The sequence below is a fragment of the Sinocyclocheilus rhinocerous genome, unplaced genomic scaffold (assembly GCF_001515625.1).
Source record: "Sinocyclocheilus rhinocerous isolate Xijiao unplaced genomic scaffold, SAMN03320098_v1.1 scaffold2882, whole genome shotgun sequence".
Lineage (NCBI taxonomy): Eukaryota > Metazoa > Chordata > Actinopteri > Cypriniformes > Cyprinidae > Sinocyclocheilus > Sinocyclocheilus rhinocerous.
The window spans coordinates 428,689-448,163 of record NW_015644632.1 but is presented as its reverse complement, the minus strand read 5'-3'; the positions used below and the strand labels follow the sequence as shown (position 1 = coordinate 448,163).

The 19,475-nt window shown below is 36.9% G+C and overlaps 2 protein-coding genes across 2 annotated transcripts in view; both read left to right on the top strand.

The window, feature by feature from the left end:
* LOC107758711 (polypeptide N-acetylgalactosaminyltransferase 16-like) overlaps positions 1 to 19,475 on the top strand; it is a 71,060-nt gene that overhangs the window by 40,514 nt on the left and 11,071 nt on the right. The window contains exons 7-13 of the mRNA XM_016576511.1: positions 655 to 742; positions 5,110 to 5,194; positions 5,963 to 6,066; positions 9,141 to 9,267; positions 9,357 to 9,449; positions 10,559 to 10,642; positions 11,117 to 11,240. Of these exons, the coding sequence (XP_016431997.1) occupies positions 655 to 742; positions 5,110 to 5,194; positions 5,963 to 6,066; positions 9,141 to 9,267; positions 9,357 to 9,449; positions 10,559 to 10,642; positions 11,117 to 11,240 (705 nt within the window). The remainder of the gene's footprint in view (positions 1 to 654; positions 743 to 5,109; positions 5,195 to 5,962; positions 6,067 to 9,140; positions 9,268 to 9,356; positions 9,450 to 10,558; positions 10,643 to 11,116; positions 11,241 to 19,475) is intronic.
* The window catches only part of LOC107758710 (protein numb homolog), an 81,854-nt gene continuing 79,662 nt past the window's right edge, over positions 17,284 to 19,475 (top strand). The window contains exon 1 of the mRNA XM_016576510.1: positions 17,284 to 17,523. The gene's annotated coding sequence lies outside the window, so the exon portion shown is untranslated. The remainder of the gene's footprint in view (positions 17,524 to 19,475) is intronic.

Here is a 19,475-nt window from a genome sequence, read left to right as displayed (position 1 = left end):
CATCGAGAGTAGCTTTTGATAGGGAATGTCTCGGGTTACTTGACTGTAACCCTGTTCCCTGAAAGAGCAGGAACGAGATGCTGCGCCTCAATGCTGCACTGTAGGCGTGCCTGGACATTCCTTCAGACAAAGGTATAACCTGAAGGTGTGTCTGTTTCACGTCTATTTATAACCCTGCAGGTGCACGTAATCAAATGACGTCACCCACAGAGGTTATTTTAGCCAATTCTTGGCATCTTTGACACAGTGCTTCACAACTGGTCGAACAAAGAATGTTCTCATAAGCGTTATTGAAACGCAGCATCTCGTTCTCGCTTTTTCAGGGAACAGGGTTACAGTCAAGTAACCCGAGACAAATCATTCATAATAAGATCCATAAAATGCATTTAGAAAATAGATGAATTTTCATTTCATGCTCTAAAAAAATTTCCTCCTAATTCAACTTAAAACTTATTTTGAGTTTAAATTTAAGCCTTACATTTTTAAGAATATTTAAGAATGTTCAGCAGGGTCTTCATGGAGACACACAAATGGCTTGTGTCCTTCTTTCTGCTTGTATGGCCTGAAATGCAATAATGACTAAATAAATCAAATAATTGCAAAGCTTTTTACCCATAATTACACTGGTCATTTGTGGTTTGTGTTCTCTTGTAGGATCACACGCGTGCGGTCAGTCCCATCATTGATGTGATCAGTCTGGATAATTTTGCCTACCTGGCCGCTTCTGCAGACCTGAGAGGAGGTGAGAGAGATCTCACTGCTTTAGCACACAAAAACAAACAAACAAAAAACATCTCTTTAATGTATCAATTTAATCTCTTTAATATTTGTTTCTATGCAATGAGAGTAAAAGGAGAAAGATGTTTCTGATGAGAATAATCTCACACGTTTCTCCTCTAAAGTCTTAGATATCTCAGACTGTGCTCAGATTTGCCAAGACACCAAAGTCTGTAATCAATAGATCTCATTATGAACCAGTGTTATTTTACTATTACTTATATACTATTATAATATTTATTAGTATTTTAAAATTAACTTTTATTTTCATATTTTTTAGTTTGCATTTTAATTTTAGTTTGTTTTAGTAATTTTGATATTGATTGATATTGTTTGTAAAAATTTGACTCATTTATGTCTAATTTTATTGTTATGAAGGAATATTAGGAGACAAACATATGAGACAGAGTTGATACTTAAAGCACAACTCAACTCAACGTTTGTTTATAAAGCACTTTCAAAACCATGAAAATTGACCAAAGTGCTGTACAGAGATAATAAAAAAAGAAAAACATTACAAACATACAATACCAACACAGCATGACACCAATATAAATTGTACAACGAAATCACTCACATTAATCCGACCCACTCAAACGCCAAAAGCCTGATGAAATAAGTCTTTAAGTTCCTTTTAAAAATGTCCATAGTTGACGAAGATTTTATGAATAGTGGCAAGGCATTCCAGAGCTTAGGAGCCGCAACTGAAAAGGCGCAATCTCCACTACGCCTTAAACGAGACTGAGGAACCGTTAAGAGCAAGTTCTGAGAAGAGCGCAGATGACGTTGAGATTGGTAAGGAGACAGCATGTCCTTTATATACTTAGGAGCCTGATTGTGCAATGCTTTGTACACAAACATTAACACCTTGTACTGGATTCTATAATTTACAGGTAACTAGTGAAGAGATATCAACACAGGCGTTATATGATTCCGTTTTATTAATTAAAAGTCTCACAGCAGCATTTTGAACATACTGAAGACGAGTAACCAGAGATTCACTTAGGCCTAAATATAAAGCATTGCAATAATCCAATCTTGTGGAAATGAAAGCATGCATAACAGTTTCCAGATCCTTGGTAGAAAGGATAGGTTTCAATTCAGATAACTGATTCAGAATAACTGAAAAAAAGGTCCTTTCACAACACTGTTTACTTGGCGATCAAAGCAGATATCTGAGTCCTAATTACTCCTAAGTTCTTCCCAAAACCATGCATGTTGTTTGACAATAGGCCATAAATCTCAACCAGTTCTTTCTCAGGGAGTCTATTCCCAAATATAATAAACTCGGTCTTATCCTCATTTAATTGTAGGAAATTATTTGTTAACAATCCCTTTACCTCAGTCAAACACATAGAAGAATTAACAAATGATGTACAGTCATCATACTCAAGAGGAAGGTACAGTTGTATATCATCCGCATACAAATGATAATTTATATTGTATTGCCTAAAAATCGACCCTAAAGACAACATGTATAACAAAAACAGGGTTAGACCAATAATCGATCTCTGTGGAACACCCCAAGAGATAGTCGCAGGTCCAGAAACAAAATTGCCGATGTTTACAGCACATGTCCGATCCTGCAAATAAGAAGAAAACCACTGAAGGGCAACACTGTTTGTCCCTACATGGTCTCTAAGGCATTCTATTAAAATGGCATGATCTATTGCAGGGGTGGACAAACTTGGCCCTTCCAGGCCACTTTCCTTCAGAGTTTAGCTCCAACCCTAATCAAACACACCTGAACCAGCTAATCATTGTCTTCAAGACTACTAGAAGGCTACAGGCAGGTGAGTTTTATCAGGGTTGGATCAAATCTCTGCAGGAAAGTGGCCTGGAAGGGCCAAGTTTGCCCATCACTGATCTATTGTATCGAAGGCTGTGCTCAAATCTAACAGCATTAAGGCAACCCATTTCCCGAAGTCAATATTTAGCAAAATATCATTTTTAACTTTTAATAATGATGATTCAGTACTATGTTTAGTTCTAAATCCAGACTGAAAAGTATCCATTATACCATTTTCAGTCAAGAAATCAACAAGTTGAAAATGGACAACCTTCTCCAAGATGTTATTCATAAAAAGCAATTTAGAAATGGGTCTGAAATTTTTAAAATCCTGTGAATTCAAGTTCGTTTTCTTTAAAACAGGTTCAATGATTGAGGAAAGTGGCCTGGAAGGGCCAAGTTTGCCCATCACTGATCTATTGTATCGAAGGCTGTGCTCAAATCTAACAGCATTAAGGCAACCCATTTCCCGAAGTCAATATTTAGCAAAATATCATTTTTAACTTTTAATAATGATGATTCAGTACTATGTTTAGTTCTAAATCCAGACTGAAAAGTATCCATTATACCATTTTCAGTCAAGAAATCAACAAGTTGAAAATGGACAACCTTCTCCAAGATGTTATTCATAAAAATTTAGAAATGGGTCTGAAATTTTTTAAATCCTGTGAATTCAAGTTCGTTTTCTTTAAAACAGGTTCAATGATTGCATGCTTAATCTCTGATGGTACAGTGCCATAAAATAAACTACTATTAATAATCGATAGAATAAAAGGACCAATAATGTCTACAACCTCCTTAAAAAATCGTGAAGGAGGAACATCATAAAATGAGGTAGTCGGCTTTAAATGCATAATGATACTCAAACAATTGTTTTACTCAAACAATAAGAAGGATTCATTGCATCGATTACAACATTGCCTACTGGTAAAATTTTCAAGCATATAAAATCAACCTTATCAATTAAATATTTTTAAAAACTCACACAAGTCTTTAGTCGGAGTAGAGAAAATATTAATAGACAGACTCAGTACCTTATCTATGGTTGCAAACAAAACCTTCGGGTTATTTACATTATGCGATATAATTTGCTAGAAATAAGATCTAGCTGCTTTAACATCATCTTGATATTGTCATAGAGATTCTCAGAGGTTATCATAAAATACTTGTAACTTATCTTTAAGCCACTTATGCTCGGCACACCGACAAACTCACATAAGATCCCAAGTGACATCATTTAACCACAGTTGATTGTTCACCTGAGCTTTGAAGGATAATCTGGTTCATTTATAAAGTCTGATATACCAGCTGATATTTGGCTTTTTTTGCTTGGCTGATGAGTGTCGGAAGCATCTTTTATTTTGACAGTGGTGGTACTTTTATTTTGACAGCGGAAAAAACACCAGCACCTGAGCGCAGATTTCAAATGTTGGTGTACTATAGGGATGGGCGATACCACTTATTTTGTTTTCGATACGATACCGATATTTTTCAAGGCAGTATCGTCAATATCGATACCGATTCGATACTTCTGAACTAAACTTTTAAATTATGAAATGCATTAAATTATTAAATTACTAAGAGGAAAATGGGTAATGATAAGCACTTAACTTTATGTTTAAAACGCATTTTAACCCGTTTAATCTGTAATTGCACAAACTATGTAGGCTACAATTTCAGTTTGTTTATTGTGAAATAACTCTGTCCTTCTGTCCCCTGATAAGCATTGTTCAGGGCTGCCCTTCCCAAAAGCATCAATGGTTTCTTATGATACTTTTGGGAAAAGCAGCTGTTTGAATGCACTGTCAGAAGTGATTGATTAGTTCTGTCTTGCAACATTTGCGTGTTCAGATGAACAGGAACATAGTTCTATCCTATACAATTACTCGCTAACATAGGTTATTCGTCCAATTCAATGCATATTGTAGGCATTATCATTTTTTTGTTAAATAAACAAAATCACTGGTAAATAAAACACACCTTAGTATCGATATTTTTTGTTTGAGTATTGATACTTTCAATACTCGCGTCAGTATCGATACATTGATACTTTGGATCGATACGCCCATCCCTAGTGTACTATATCCAGTTTGCTGCCATGTCATATTCATCTCATATGTCAAATCAGCATTATTTGGTCTTTGAGAAAATATGTTTCCCAGTGTGCAGCTTTTATTCAGGTTTTTAACTATTTCTTTATTTGTGAAAAATACTATAGTTTACATTTATGCATTTGCCAGGCATTACTGCTTGAACTACAGGAAAGCATTTTATACTATGAAAAATACTATAACAGGATTACAGAATCAAGAAGTCACTAAATTAATATTACTTTTATTTTTCAGGTTAATTTTTTTTACAGTTAATTATTTCAGTTTAGTATGTAAAATAAATTACATTTCATCGCAGCAGTTGTTTTGCACATTGTTTAAATTACATCATATGTATGGTATCGGCCATCAAAAAATCAGTTGACCGATTTAAAATTACTGCATGTGTTGATTCCAGAAATAACTGCCTCACTTTTTCCCCTCTGATGTCAGGTTTCGACTGGAGTTTACACTTCAAATGGGAGCAGATTCCTATAGAACAGAAAATGGCTAGAAATGACCCAACACAACCAATCAGGTCTCGCTCTCTCTCTCTCTCTCTCTCTTTTTAACTATTTCTTTATTTGTGAAAAATACTATAGTTTACATTTATGCATTTGCCAGGCATTACTGCTTGAACTACAGGAAAGCATTTTATACTATGAAAAATACTATAACAGGATTACAGAATCAAGAAGTCACTAAATTAATATTACTTTTATTTTTCAGGTTAATTTTTTTTACAGTTAATTATTTCAGTTTAGTATGTAAAATAAATTACATTTCATCGCAGCAGTTGTTTTGCACATTGTTTAAATTACATCATATGTATGGTATCGGCCATCAAAAAATCAGTTGACCGATTTAAAATTACTGCATGTGTTGATTCCAGAAATAACTGCCTCACTTTTTCCCCTCTGATGTCAGGTTTCGACTGGAGTTTACACTTCAAATGGGAGCAGATTCCTATAGAACAGAAAATGGCTAGAAATGACCCAACACAACCAATCAGGTCTCGCTCTCTCTCTCTCTCTCTCTCTCTCTCTTCATTAAGAAAGTCTGATGCAGATTAAAAATCTAGAATCTTATTTAAACCTATTTCAAGTTTTAGAATCTTGAACACAAAGACTTAACAACACATTTCAAATTCCAGGTCCCTAGTCAGTTGGAAGCAATTTTGTAACAAAAGACCTACAAAGTCAAACAACCAGAAGCTTTTAGGAAACTAGAAGCATTTTATTCCTGTAGTGGTCTCAGATGTTTGGACCCCATAATAACATGTCCATACCAACCGCTGTTGTTGCAGGACTCCTGTGATTGCTGGAGGAATCTTTGTCATGGATAAAGGCTGGTTTAATCACCTGGGCCAGTATGACACTCACATGGACATCTGGGGTGGTGAGAACTTTGGTAAGTGATGTTCAGATGTATGTTTTTACTCCTCTGCTGTGAATGTGTTCAAGTGTCAAACATCCAGTGAACAGTTTAGCAAGACGAGCGTCAGAGATCATATAGCACTGCTAGAGCTGATAAAGAAAAGTGTGTGGTTTAAGTATCCTTACTAATATAATCAAACAAACCTCAGGGTTAATATAGTCACCTAAAACTAAAGCTAAAACTATTAAAAAAAAAACATTTTTGTTATTTGAAATAAAGTAAATGTTAACTAAAACAAAACAAAATAAAACGTTTAACTTATTCTATTTAGCTAGTAGCAACATTTCTCATTTTTATTAGTTTCATTTTTTAGTTTAACAAAACAAATCTAAAACTAAAATTTTAATAAAAATGTATACAAAACGATATAAAACATTTAGAAAATAATAAACATGATAAAAACACATTACAAAATTACTTTAAAGTTTAATTAAATTTAATTGAAATGAAAACAAAATATTACAAAAATATATTTAATAAACATTAATTAAATATTAATATTAATTACTATTAAAGTTATATTTAACAACCCTTACCAAAAAGTAGTATACTTCAAGTTTATTTTATTAAGTATACTTAAGTAAAGTTCAAGTATATTTTTAAGTATATTTTATGTAGCAAGTATACAAATATCAGTGTACTAGTAGTATACTTGTAAGTGTACTATTTCAATACTCCTTGGGACTAAATTGGCCCACTTTCTAGTATATAAAAGTATACTTTTAAGTATACTTTAAGTATAACAGTAGTAAACTTTGAGTACACAACTAGTTTACATCAAAATGTTTAGTTTGTACTGCAACTATACTAAAAGTGAACTTATAGGTATACTGATAGTTTACTAATTAAATACTTGTAGTAGCATTTTTAGTACACTTTGAAGTATAGTCTCAGTAAACTACTAGTTTAGTAGTTTTATACTGCAAGTATACTCGTAAGTTTTCTTTAAGTGAACTTTACATCATACTTTAAGTATACTACTATGTCCCTATTTAGGTATTAATTTGTATATATTTTGTTACATGAATATCTGAACATACAAAACATCAAAAGAACAGGGTATCTGCTTGTAAACAAAAACATTTTATTCTAGCTTCATGCATTCTTTTTTTAAACACTTGAATGTGGATAAGTTTCATAAATAAAAAATAAAGAAATAAACAACATTTTGAACAAAAAGCTGAAAAAAAGACTATGAATTGGATTCAGAATGATAATCAAAACGTAGATAAAGTCGATCAACACCCAAAGCTTGACTGTTATTATTACCTCTTCATTGGTCGACATTACATCAGCTTTACACAGTTTTGATGCTGTTTTATGTCTGATGATCGTGTTAGAATACATGTGGAAGCATCTGTTGTTTCGGTTTCTTCTTCACTTGTGTTTTTTGGAAATTCTGTACAGAAGATGTGTACTAGCGCCCCCTACCGTATAACAATGAAAACACGGATTCTAGGAACACAAGTATAGCTCAAATATATTTAGACTTTTTCTAAGTAGGCTATAAGTCAAGTATACTTAAATGTCATTTTAAGTATATTTCTGAGAAGTACATAAAGCCCATTTCTGAGAAGTACATAAAAAGTAGACTAAAAGTATACTTTCCTATTTTTTTGTTTGAAAGAAGTATATTAATAGCACACTTGAATAAGCTTCTTTTTCGTAAGGGAAAATATGAATTATATTAGGCATATATTAAAAACTATAAGTAGATTTCACTAAAATTAAACTGTGTGTGTGTGTGTGTGTGTGTGTGCGCATTAAGCTGTGTTTATAGCCCTCTACTGGTTAAATCAGAGTCTTGTTGGAAATTGCTTTAGTATTATACTTTTCTACATTTTTTGTATATTTTTGTTGCTATCGCTGTGTCCCATATGTCTTAATCAGGCTCAGTTTTCCACAAGCAATTTGTCTGCCCACGATGAAAGTAAAACTACGACATGACACAACAAATGTCATTTTTGCATTCTAACTTGCTCCAATAGCAAAAAAAAAAAAAAAAGAAGAATCCACAATAGTGTGATTTTCCAAAAGAGGAAAAAAATATTGCGAGACTGATTATGTTGGTCAGAAGAGACCATTGTGAGACCATGGCACTCCCTCAAACACGCCCCTACCCCAAAAGGGTCTTGCCCCTATTTTGATAGCTCCGCCCCACATATACGTACGCAACCCAGGCAATGATTAGTTCTGTGAAACAAAGCAAAACCAATGTTACACCGTGTCTACGGACGTGAGCGGCGCGGCGCAACAAATCCCCGACAGAAAACTGCTGCCGGGTTCTATTTATGACGTGCTGACACACATTTCAAATGGTTTTCAACGGTCGTTTGATCGCGTCCAGTGTAGGCAGACTTTAGCTGTTGTAGACACGGTGTTACTCACCTATTGAGAAGAAACAAAGCAACCTCGGCGTCCGATCGCAGGCCTCCGCTCCTTGAGTTCTCTCCAGCGCTGGAAAGCTGATCCGATATTTACACGGGTCATACTTCTTGCCTTATCGTTCCGCAGACGTTTTCCTCTTTTGTCTTTTATCCGCCATCTCTATCTTTCTGTCGCTCGGCTCTGCTAATGTCCGTCCCATGCACTGAAAGCTCTCTCCTCCACATCACGAGTAGACACGCCCCTTATAGCTGATTGGCTACAAGTTTGTTTTGCTATTCGGCCCGAATCAGTTTTCTAAAGTGTTTTTGAAAAATCACATACCCTGCCTTTAATGCCAAGGTGATCAAACACATAGTGGAAACACTGGTCCATCAGAATGTATGTGATCCTCAACCTGCAGCTACAAGGAGAGGAATTTTGGACAAATTAAATTTCAGTGTGTGTGATGCCACAGAAACAACAAAATGTCCTGTTTCTTGCAGTTGTGGCTGCTTAGGAAAAAAATATCTATTGGGAAGCCTCTGTAGTTTTTTTCATCGCAGTGTTTTTCCTATTTCAGGGCAATTGTAACAATATTTTTAATGTCTCTGTGTTTACTTCCATGCATAAATGCAGTTCTTTCTATTTCTCTCTCGTTCTCCTCCGTTGTGATGCGGTAGAGCTGTCGTTCAGAGTGTGGATGTGTGGCGGCAGTCTTGAGATCCTGCCCTGCAGTCGCGTGGGCCACGTCTTCAGGAAACGCCATCCTTATGACTTCCCAGAGGGCAACGCACTCACCTACATCAAGTAGATTGGCCTTTATGTAGCTTGTAATCATATGTTTTGCATTGCAGTGTACGAATGAATGGCTGTTATGTTTTCTGTGTGTGTTGTAGGAACACGCGGAGAGCTGCTGAGGTCTGGATGGATGAGTATAAACAGTATTACTACACCGCAAGACCATCAGCACAGGGCAAGGCCTTCGGGAGGTCAGACGTCTCTAAAACCTTGTGTAGATCTGGTTATAGTGACTTGGTGGAATGCCTTTTTTTCAAGATTGACTAAGTTTACCTCTAATTCTAAGGAAATAGTTACATCTAAAATAAAATGTGTGTTGTTTACTGGCCCTCGTGTCAGTCCAGACCTACAGTACATCACTTTCTTTCTTCAATGGAGCACAAAAGGAGATGTTTAGAAGAATGTTCACGCAGCTGCATACACTGAAACAGACTATCAAACTTCATAAAAGTACTTCAAGTATATATTCAATATATTCGGCTTGTCAAGAAGCATCAGGCTAGGTTTGAAATCAAACAGCAAATAACAAGATATTTACTCAAAACATTATTTAGGCCTAAATTTAAGATTTGTGTATTTGAATTGCATATAAAATGTCCATATATTTAGATTACACGGTTTTAAACTGATAATAAATCAATAAGTCAGTAATAAATCAATAAAGCAGGTCAGATTTCTATGATAGTACTAATAAACTAAATGTGTTTTAAATACACAATAACCAGGGTTATTATGATTATCATCAATAAATCCACTTTGTTTCAGTCTAAATGAATATTGCTTGGTCCACAGCTAGTCATATTTAAACCGTGTTTTCTGGTTGAACATATTTATGCAGATTCTAAGTGATTTGAATAAATGCATTTTGAACATATGATTATTTAAACGAAACCAAATAGATGCAATAATTGATAATAAACTATGCCTTGATTTTTGGAGTGCAGAAATCATTCATTCATGACTGAAAAATATGCATCACATATTCTATTGTTTGAATCATGTTTATTATTTTGTTAATGTTAAAACTGTGTATTCCAAATGGATGGACATTTTATATGCAATTCAAATACATCTATCTTAAATGTAGGCCTATATATGTTCTCATACAATATTTCATGATCAATACGGTGCACAAAATGTATGGCCTATGCACTACTTCTATGGTTTTTGGAGCTCGACGACCTCTGGTCACTGTCTGCTGTCATTATATGGAAAAAACTCAATGAACACTCTACTAAACGTCTCTTTCTTTCATTTTTGGGTGAACTATTCCTTTACCTCTCTCTGTCTCTCTGTACAGTATTGCAGATCGGCTTGCATTAAGACGGAAATTGAACTGTAACTCTTTCCGCTGGTATCTTGAGAATGTGTATCCTGAACTCAAGTGAGTCACGTTCACTGGACTGTGTCTGGGCTCTGATGGACTGCCAGACAAACCTGAGCTGCGTCCCAAATGACGCACTATACACTATGCACTTATACACTATGTACTTATGCACTATGTACTCAACCATGTAGTGTATGATTTATATAAGGTTATTTTGTCATTCATAAACGGAGTCTGATAGCCCCTCCCCCTTCGCTACGTAATTAAAGCTGTTGCGACAGTTGAGTGCATGAAGTGTTCAACATTCCACACTTTGTTTTTTCGGTTATTTAAATGCATCATCCGGGTATTTAAAGTGCACTTTTTCTTTTTGGAATGTTCAGTGTGAACACACTACTCACACTATTTATACTACAAAACGTCTCAGAATAGTGCATAAGTACGCGATTTGGGACGCACCTCTGGACTTTATATTCAACGCTCTCAAGTCCATTCTGAACGTGTTTTGTCTTCATTGCTTGTGTTTTTCAGAATCCCAGAGCAGGAAGCGGTGTACAGTCTCCTGAAGCAGGGTGGCTTGTGTCTGGAGAGTCACGGCACAGACAGTCTGGGTTTGGCTGAGTGTAAGACCACACCGAACATCCCTGCCTCACAGGTGACGCTCAAACAGAGTGTGTGATAACTGACTGACAGTAGCGTGACTTCAGAAACTAAACTACAGCAGTAGCGTGGCATCGGTAGTCTTTTTTTTTTTTTTCAACTGTAATTGCAACATGTTCCACATTATTTTCACATTTGCATTTTATTTATTTATTTTATTTTTGGCCATTAAAGGTTAATATACCTGTACAAATGTAATATAATGCAGTAGGAGTAGAAGATGAGAGAATTTAATGTGGAATGAAATGGAGTTGTTTTGGAATGAGAAGTACAGTAAATAAATGTCATCAACTCCTTCACACCAAATAAACTAAACTAAAAATGCTAAATAAATAAATAAAGCCAAGTATTTAGTTACTTTAAGTGTGATTGCTGTACAAATTGTGATTTGCTACATATATCCAGCAGCTCTCTGCATTACTCACTCAATCATTTGTCTGTCCTGTTTTCTGCTCTCAAACCAATCGAACATGACCCTGTCCAAAACATCTGACCTCATTTCTTTAGCATGGAATAGCTGGAAAGGGAGAAGCAACATTTCGCCTGCCAAATCGAAACACGTTTTCGGACATGGCCATGAAGTTCACACGGCATGGTTTTGTCAGTTGACAGGAGTGCTTTGGGATATCTTGGGTTATCTTTCTGAATGTTGTGTAAAGGACTCAAATTCCAGAAAAAAACGATATGCATATAAATGCCTTTATCTAGCTTTCAGACCCATTACCTGTATATTCCCTCATTCCCACTGAGACTGTGGTGTTTGCAGCATAGGCTTCAGTAGCTGTTCTCACGAAGGTCTGAGTTGTTTTACTTCTATCACTGTGGAAGGTTTACGGTTGATTTGTTCAGTATAAAATTGGGATGAAGTGCAGTGCCTTGAGATGAATCTGCATATACTGTGGAAGCGGTCGGCTTTAAAGGGGTCATAAGATGCTACATGCACTTTTACAAGTTGTTTGAACTGAAATGTGTGTTGGCAGTGTGTGTACACAACCACCCTATAATGATAAAAATACACCCAGTGCTTTTTTTTAATCGAGCCGATCTCAGATGCCTGTCTGTGTGACGTCACACAGACAGGCCCCTCCCACAATAGTTATGTTACAGACTTTTCATTAAAGAATCATATCAACTTGTGGAAAATGGGCATCCTATGACCCCTTTAAGACGACAGTCAAAGATTAGCAGTAGCATGCTGGCTTACTTGAAGATGATGGAGAAAAGCTGTAAGAAGGACAGAAATGACTGCAGAAAGATCCACTGAACCCACGGCTAGCATCACAATAAAATAACCTAATGTTTGATCAAAAAAGCATTGAGATGTCACATTAAATGAGGTGTAAAGCGCTTTCAATGAGCTATTATTATTCTGCATGGCACTGTACATCAGCACAATGAAAAGGCATCTGTGAACATGTCAGGCCCAAAGACTGTCTTATTTGTTTGCCTTTTGAAACTTTGTATTTACTTGAAGCAAACCCATTTTTCATTTTGAACATGGGCTAGAAAGCAGTTATGTTGTTTGAAAAATAAAGACAAAAAATTAAAAAACAATCCAAAAAATGTCGAGTTTGTCTTTGTATGCTACAGTAAAACAGTCACAAAGAATCCTTTCACTGTAATTGCAGACTGAAAACAGAATGCAGTGATGCAGAGATAGACGCTTAAAACATTTGTAAAATACAATACAAATGTATGAATGAAATTTGACAGATGTAGTTGTTTTTTGGAAGAACAGCACATAAGTACATGGATACATACAGTACTGTCCTTTTTTTTAAGTTATATTTATGGCCTTTTTTGTGAGAGGACAGTAGAGAGCTGACAGGAAAGCACTGGGAGGAGAGAAGGGAGCAGGATCGGCAAAGGACCCCGAGGCGGGATTCGAACTCGGGTCACCGTGAGCACAGTTGCGCTATATGTCGACGCACTAACCACAAGGCTATGGGCGCCGACACAGTACTGTCCTTTAACAGTCAGAGAGTCGGACTCGTAACACAAAGGTTGTGGGTTCGAGTCTCGTACCGGCAGGGATTGTAGGTGGGGGGAGTGAATGTACAGCGCTCTCTCCCACCTTCAATACCACGACTGAGGTGCCCTTGAGCAAGGCACCGAACCCCCAACTGCTCCCCGGGCGCCGCAGCATAAATGGCTGCCCACTGCTCCGGGTGTGTGTTCACGGTGTGTGTGTGTTCACTGCTGTGTGTGTGCACTTTGGATGGGATAAATGCAGAGCACTAATTCCGAGTATGGGTCACCATACTTGGCCACATGTCACGTCACTTCAAAATGTATATGGGGCTTAACGAATTCATACATACAACAGGACTAAAGGCGCACTGGAGTAAAAGGTGCTAATTCTCTAAATTAGATTCACTGTTCATGTGGACATTTGGCTGATTTTTGATTTTTTAGAATCTATAAAATAACCAAATATATTTTTATCTTTAATGCTTTTACTGAAGAATACGTAAAAGTATAGTATTGGTGGTAAAACGCTGTTGGGGTTAAAGGCACAAAAATTGGCATGATAATAAACAGATGGTTGACTTTTCCAGATTCAGATTGTTAATGTTATTTATTAAGTTGGGAGTCCAAATGAGAGATAATCGCCATATTTATAATGAAATCATATTTACAAAATATTAATCAAATCCTTATGAAAGAATATTATTCGAATACATTTATTATTATATTATTACATTATTGTGAGATCTCCTTTCAGAATTCTCCTTTCATTTTTTCAATATTTTTAAAATTTCATTGACAGTAAATGTATTAAATATATAAATTATTTTATGTATCAGAATAAACAGAACATAGTGCAAACTTATGAAACACTCAAAAACACAACACAAATTAGTGCATACATTCATTTTATTTATTAAACTTGTTTAGTTGATTTGATTTCTAGAATTATTTTAATTTTAAAACCATCAACACTTTACAAAAACATGTCTTTCTTAACCAGTAAAACCTTTTTTTTCTTCTTCTTTCAGGCAGATTGATTTATAATTGCCGCAACCTGTATTATTTCATTGAACAGACTTGTTTTGCAATGCATAACAATGAAAATTATAAATCAACAACAACAAAAGGTTAAAGTTACATTGCGCTAAACAGAGGAACCCATGAGAGTGTTTTCAATAGCAACAAAGTGCTGGATCACAAATTGTCTGTGTGGCAGCTTTAAGTTTTACATAAGACAAGTATGTCTGATTTGCATGTAAAGTAGGTATGTAGTATGTAGAGTTACAAGGGTTTTTGCCAAGGAGATTTGTGTGGAAAAATAACCTATAATTTAAAAAAAAAAATAGGCCTACATGTTCTGTTTATGTTGCAGATTTAATAATATTTCATATATTTATTTAATAATAAAAGTGCTAATATGACCAAGGCAGTAGTGAAAGTATTGTCGCAAAATGTCCTAAGGATATAACATACTTCAAACTGCATCCTGCGTAACTTACGTTAGTATGCTGTAATGCACTAATCGACCACCGGGTGTCAGGCCTTCATCACAAATACACAGCACACCTCGTCAAAATAGGCGTTACGTCAACAGATTCAAATTTCACGACCAGACATTTATAGAATAGATTACAAACATTTTAGGAACCTGCCCAGAAAACTGAAAGGAAAGCACGTGTTTAATACTTGCATGAACACTTTCACTAAGTACAATCAGCCAATATTTTCACAAATATGTTCAAGGAAATTGTTTTTATATAACCTTTTAACCTACAGATAACATAATAACAACGTCACACACACACACACACACACACACACACACAATGACTCAATTGATGCCTATGTCATATATTCCAGTCAGTAAACAGTGTCCCTCCCTACAGTCCTTCAGTCTGTCAACATCGGATGTTGATGGTTTGGTGTTTTAAAGGGATAGTTCACCCAAAAATGAAAATTTGATGTTCATCTGCTTACCCCCAGGGCATCCAAGATGTAGGTGACTTTGTTTCTTCAGTAGAACACAAACGGAGATTTTTAAGTGTACGTGCTCTGGCGTAGTTTACGTTAATGGGTGTGTTGATATCCAGCCGAAGAGCAATCAACCATAACTTCAGGTGAGCAGGCTCAGAAGTTGGGAATACGTGGAAAGTCACCACTCCCGAATGAGTTCGCGCGAGAGAACGTAATCTTTTAGTTTTAAGTCGGTTTGAACAATCCGGATAAGCGCAAGTAAGTACCATTTTGATTAGCCGTCGTACCTACAATGACTGTGCACTGTGTAAACAATGAGTGACGTATACGCGCGAGAGATCACTTCCGGCGCTTGCGTAAACTACGCCAGAGCGCGTACACACCTCACGCACCGGAAGCCGTTTTTTTTTTTTGTTTTGTTAACATTGCCATGCATTATACGACTGATAGACTGCAACGGCTGGAGTTAAAAATCTCCGTTTGTGTTCTACTGAAGAAACAAAGTCACCTACATCTTGGATGCCCTGGGGGTAAGCAGATAAACATCACATTTTCATTTTTGGGTGAACTGTCCCTTTAAGGTCAACACCAGGGCATTGTGACCGATCGATCAAATGTGCCTCACCAGCCGGTCACTGATACATATTTAGATGTATGTGCACACGTGCAGGACTGATGTCACAAACAAATAAGCACTGTGTTCTTTACACCTTCTCTTTTTATAAACGACTGAAGGCAGTGAATGAGCTCAGTCACCTAATGAGGGCAGCGGGTGAGAGACAGGTGAGATAAACAGGCCTTGTCTTCACAGCACAACAGGCTCGACAGCTTTGTAGAGTTGTGTGAGCATTCCATGCATTCCTGTGAGCTCTGCTGCGCCATGAAGAACCTTCGTGTTATACTGCCACATCTTTGTTTTAAAAGAGCTGTGTGTAATCCTTGCAATGACTTTTGTGTGTTACTGATTCAAACCTTCACTTGATAGGTTTTACTGGTCTGCAGCCACAGGGATGCACAATATGTGTGTGACTGTGGAAGTATCTGCAAATCTTTGCATTTTTATTATCTGGCTGATATTGGAAGCAGATGACAAACGGACTCATCTTCAGTTCAGAAAATATATTAATTTTCTATGCCAGGATACCGAAGTGTTAAACTATTATCCATCGGAACTCCTGCATATTCTAATGTTTTGATGCTTGATTTTGAAACATGATATTCTGGATTGGAGCTTTACTGTGAACACTCCTGAAAAAAAGAGTGAAAAAAGAGATTGATTGATTGATGTCATCCAGTCTGTTAGTTATTGGCCATCGCAAATTATCGTTAAAATACAATAAATGTTTTAAAAACAAGCAAAACATTTGAAATTGAAAGAAGGCATAGTTGTAAAAAAATAAGTCAAGTAACTCAATAAATTATTTTTAATATAGTAATATAAGCAACAAATTGCTTACAAAGTGTAAAAATATTTTTTTTTACTTTAAATTATAATGTTAAAAAATGCATAAAATCAAGATTTAATTTGAAAAATCATATATTTTCCCTCTATAGCTATTTATTTATTTTTATATTTAATTTATTTTAGTTTATTTAATTTGTCCTTGTTTTACCTTCACAATCTCTCTAAGTTGCAGCCCTACAGCACTATAATATATATGTATGTATGTGTATATATACATTATACGCTTCCAGCAAACTCACACACACACACACACACACACACGTCTGGTCAGCTATCCTTGTGGGGACTCTCCATAGGCGTAATGGTTTTTCTACTGTACAGACCGTATATTCTATTGCCCTACACCAACCCTACCCCTAAACCTACCCCTCACAGGAAACTTTCTGCATTTTTAGATTTTCAAAAAACTTCATTCTGTATGATTTATAAGCTTTTGTACCCGTGGGGACCACAATTTAGGTCCCCACCGTGACACGAGTCCCCATGAGTCTGTGTGTATTCAGGTTTAAGTCCCCACCAGGGTATATAAACCAGTACACACACACACACACACACACACACGTAATTGGGCGGTGTTGTGAATGCTCCGCCCAGACTGATTGTTTATGTTGTGAATAATTAATGAGCGCTCGTGTCAGACTGTGACCCGCCCAGCGCAGATCAGCGGCTGACGGCTGCCTGAACCCGGCGAACAGGCGGTCAGGACCGAGACACACACACAGATAGACAGACAGACAGGTGAAGAGTTCCAGTGGCATCCATCCATATCTTGGGGAATATACTATTTTATTTTCCCGGTCGTGTAAATCTCCGAATCTCTCTGATCATCTGTGGATACGAGCAGCTCATCTGACCCGCCGCTGAACAGGTGAGTCGATGCACCTTTACCTATCCATCTGAACGGAGACGCTGTGAGGATGACGACCGGCCTGAGGATGTTATAACAATAATAGTGATCATTCTTAAAACGACGGCTGAAGATGTTGTTGTTAGCCAGCTAACGAGCTAACTGACTGTTTGACTTTGACTTCATAACGTAGCATCCGGCTAAATCAGCTGCTAACCGGCGACTAGCGAGATTAAATGGCTTAAACTAATGTTTCGTATGAAGAAAACAGTTTGCCGACTGTCTTGTGTGTTTCGTGTCGAGGGTTAAGCTTTGGTTAAGCGGTTTGTTGGTTCGGGCAGTTTGTTGAAGAGTTGCTAGCTCAGCTAGCCGGTTAGCAGCTCACCTGCCACTGATTCACAACACTGAAGCACTAACTACTCTGTTACACTATCACGTATTGTGTTATTATGAACACCAGAGCACAGGGAGATCTGTATGTTAGGAGTTCATTAATGGGCTGTTGACATGTACCGAACTGTAATTTATTCTAAACAAGCTGGTTGGTGAAGATTAGTGCTGCTGATGTTAATGCTGGAGTTGTTCAGCTTAGGGTGACATAAGTCAGGAACTTAACCTGCTTTTATGACTTTGTAATCATCGGTTTGCTGCTGCATCCACAGACAGCCGTGTTTGTAGCTGTCACACTCCAGAATGATAGTTTGGTGTGAGAGTCATGATTATATCCTAGTCTACACAACAACAAATTAGTCTGAGAGTCACTTGTATCTCCTACCAGCATCATGGGTCAGCCTGTCATTAACCCTGACATGGGAAATAACTGTCAGAAGAATCTCACTTTTTTTGAAATGGAACTGTTTATTCAATGTTTAGACAAAATAGAAAAGAAAAATAGCCTATGTTGTGTATTTGTTTTGCATCATGTTTGATACATCAGGCTTTTATGGCTCATAGTAAGATACATTAAAGGGGTCCTATTATGCTTTTTAACTTTTTTAAATTTTAGTCAGTGTGTAGTGTGTATGTTTGGGCATAAAAAAGATCTAGAAAGTTACAAATCTCAAAGTCTCCAAAGGGAGATATTTCGTTTTTAAAAATGACCTTTTCAAGAACTACAGCAAACGGCTCGTTTAGACTACAGCGTTTGTTTTCCGGGCTTTATGATATCACAAAGCGGCTCATTGGAATATCATTACAAAGAATTCCCACCTACAGAAATTGGAATGGTTGGGGGGTGGGGAGGGGCGAGGTTGTGGTTAGAACGCTTGGTTGAGTGAGCGCATCAGACGAGACGACGAAGAAGAAGTGCTGCTGCAGAGTTAGTGCATCAGAGAAAACCAAGAAGAAGAGCTGCAGTGCTGTAGCTTCAAATTTTCGGCATGTCTAGAACAATTCTTACAAGTACAACACGACGTAGCTGGGCGCCGCGGACAGAAGCCGCGCGGCGCCGCCGGTGTGCCTACACTCATAGAAAATAATGTATTTGAATTTTAAAGACGTGGCGCGACGTGACGCTGCGCTTCTCGTCTGGTGTGCGACCGCCTGAAACGCAGTTTTTTTTTCACCTCCGTGCCCAAACGTCTTTGTTGGGCTTCCGAAAGCGGATGATGTCAGGAAACAGTGGTTGCAATTTATTTTTTAACTCTGTTCCTGAGCATTATAACCCCAATTTGCTATTGTGTGCTGCGCATTTTACTGAGGACAGCTTCCACAACATGAGGGAGTACAGTGCCTGCGCCAAAAAGCTTTTGTTGAAAGACGGAGCAAAATTAAGAAATATATCGTGATATCAATTTTGGCCATATCGTCCAGCCCTATGTTTGGGCTTCCGAAAGCGAATGATGTCAGGAAACTCTGTTCCTGAGCATTATAACCCCAATTTGCTATTGTGTGCTGCGCATTTTACTGAGGACAGCTTCCACAACATGAAGGAGTACAGTGCCGGATTCGCCAAAAAGCTTTTGTTGAAAGAC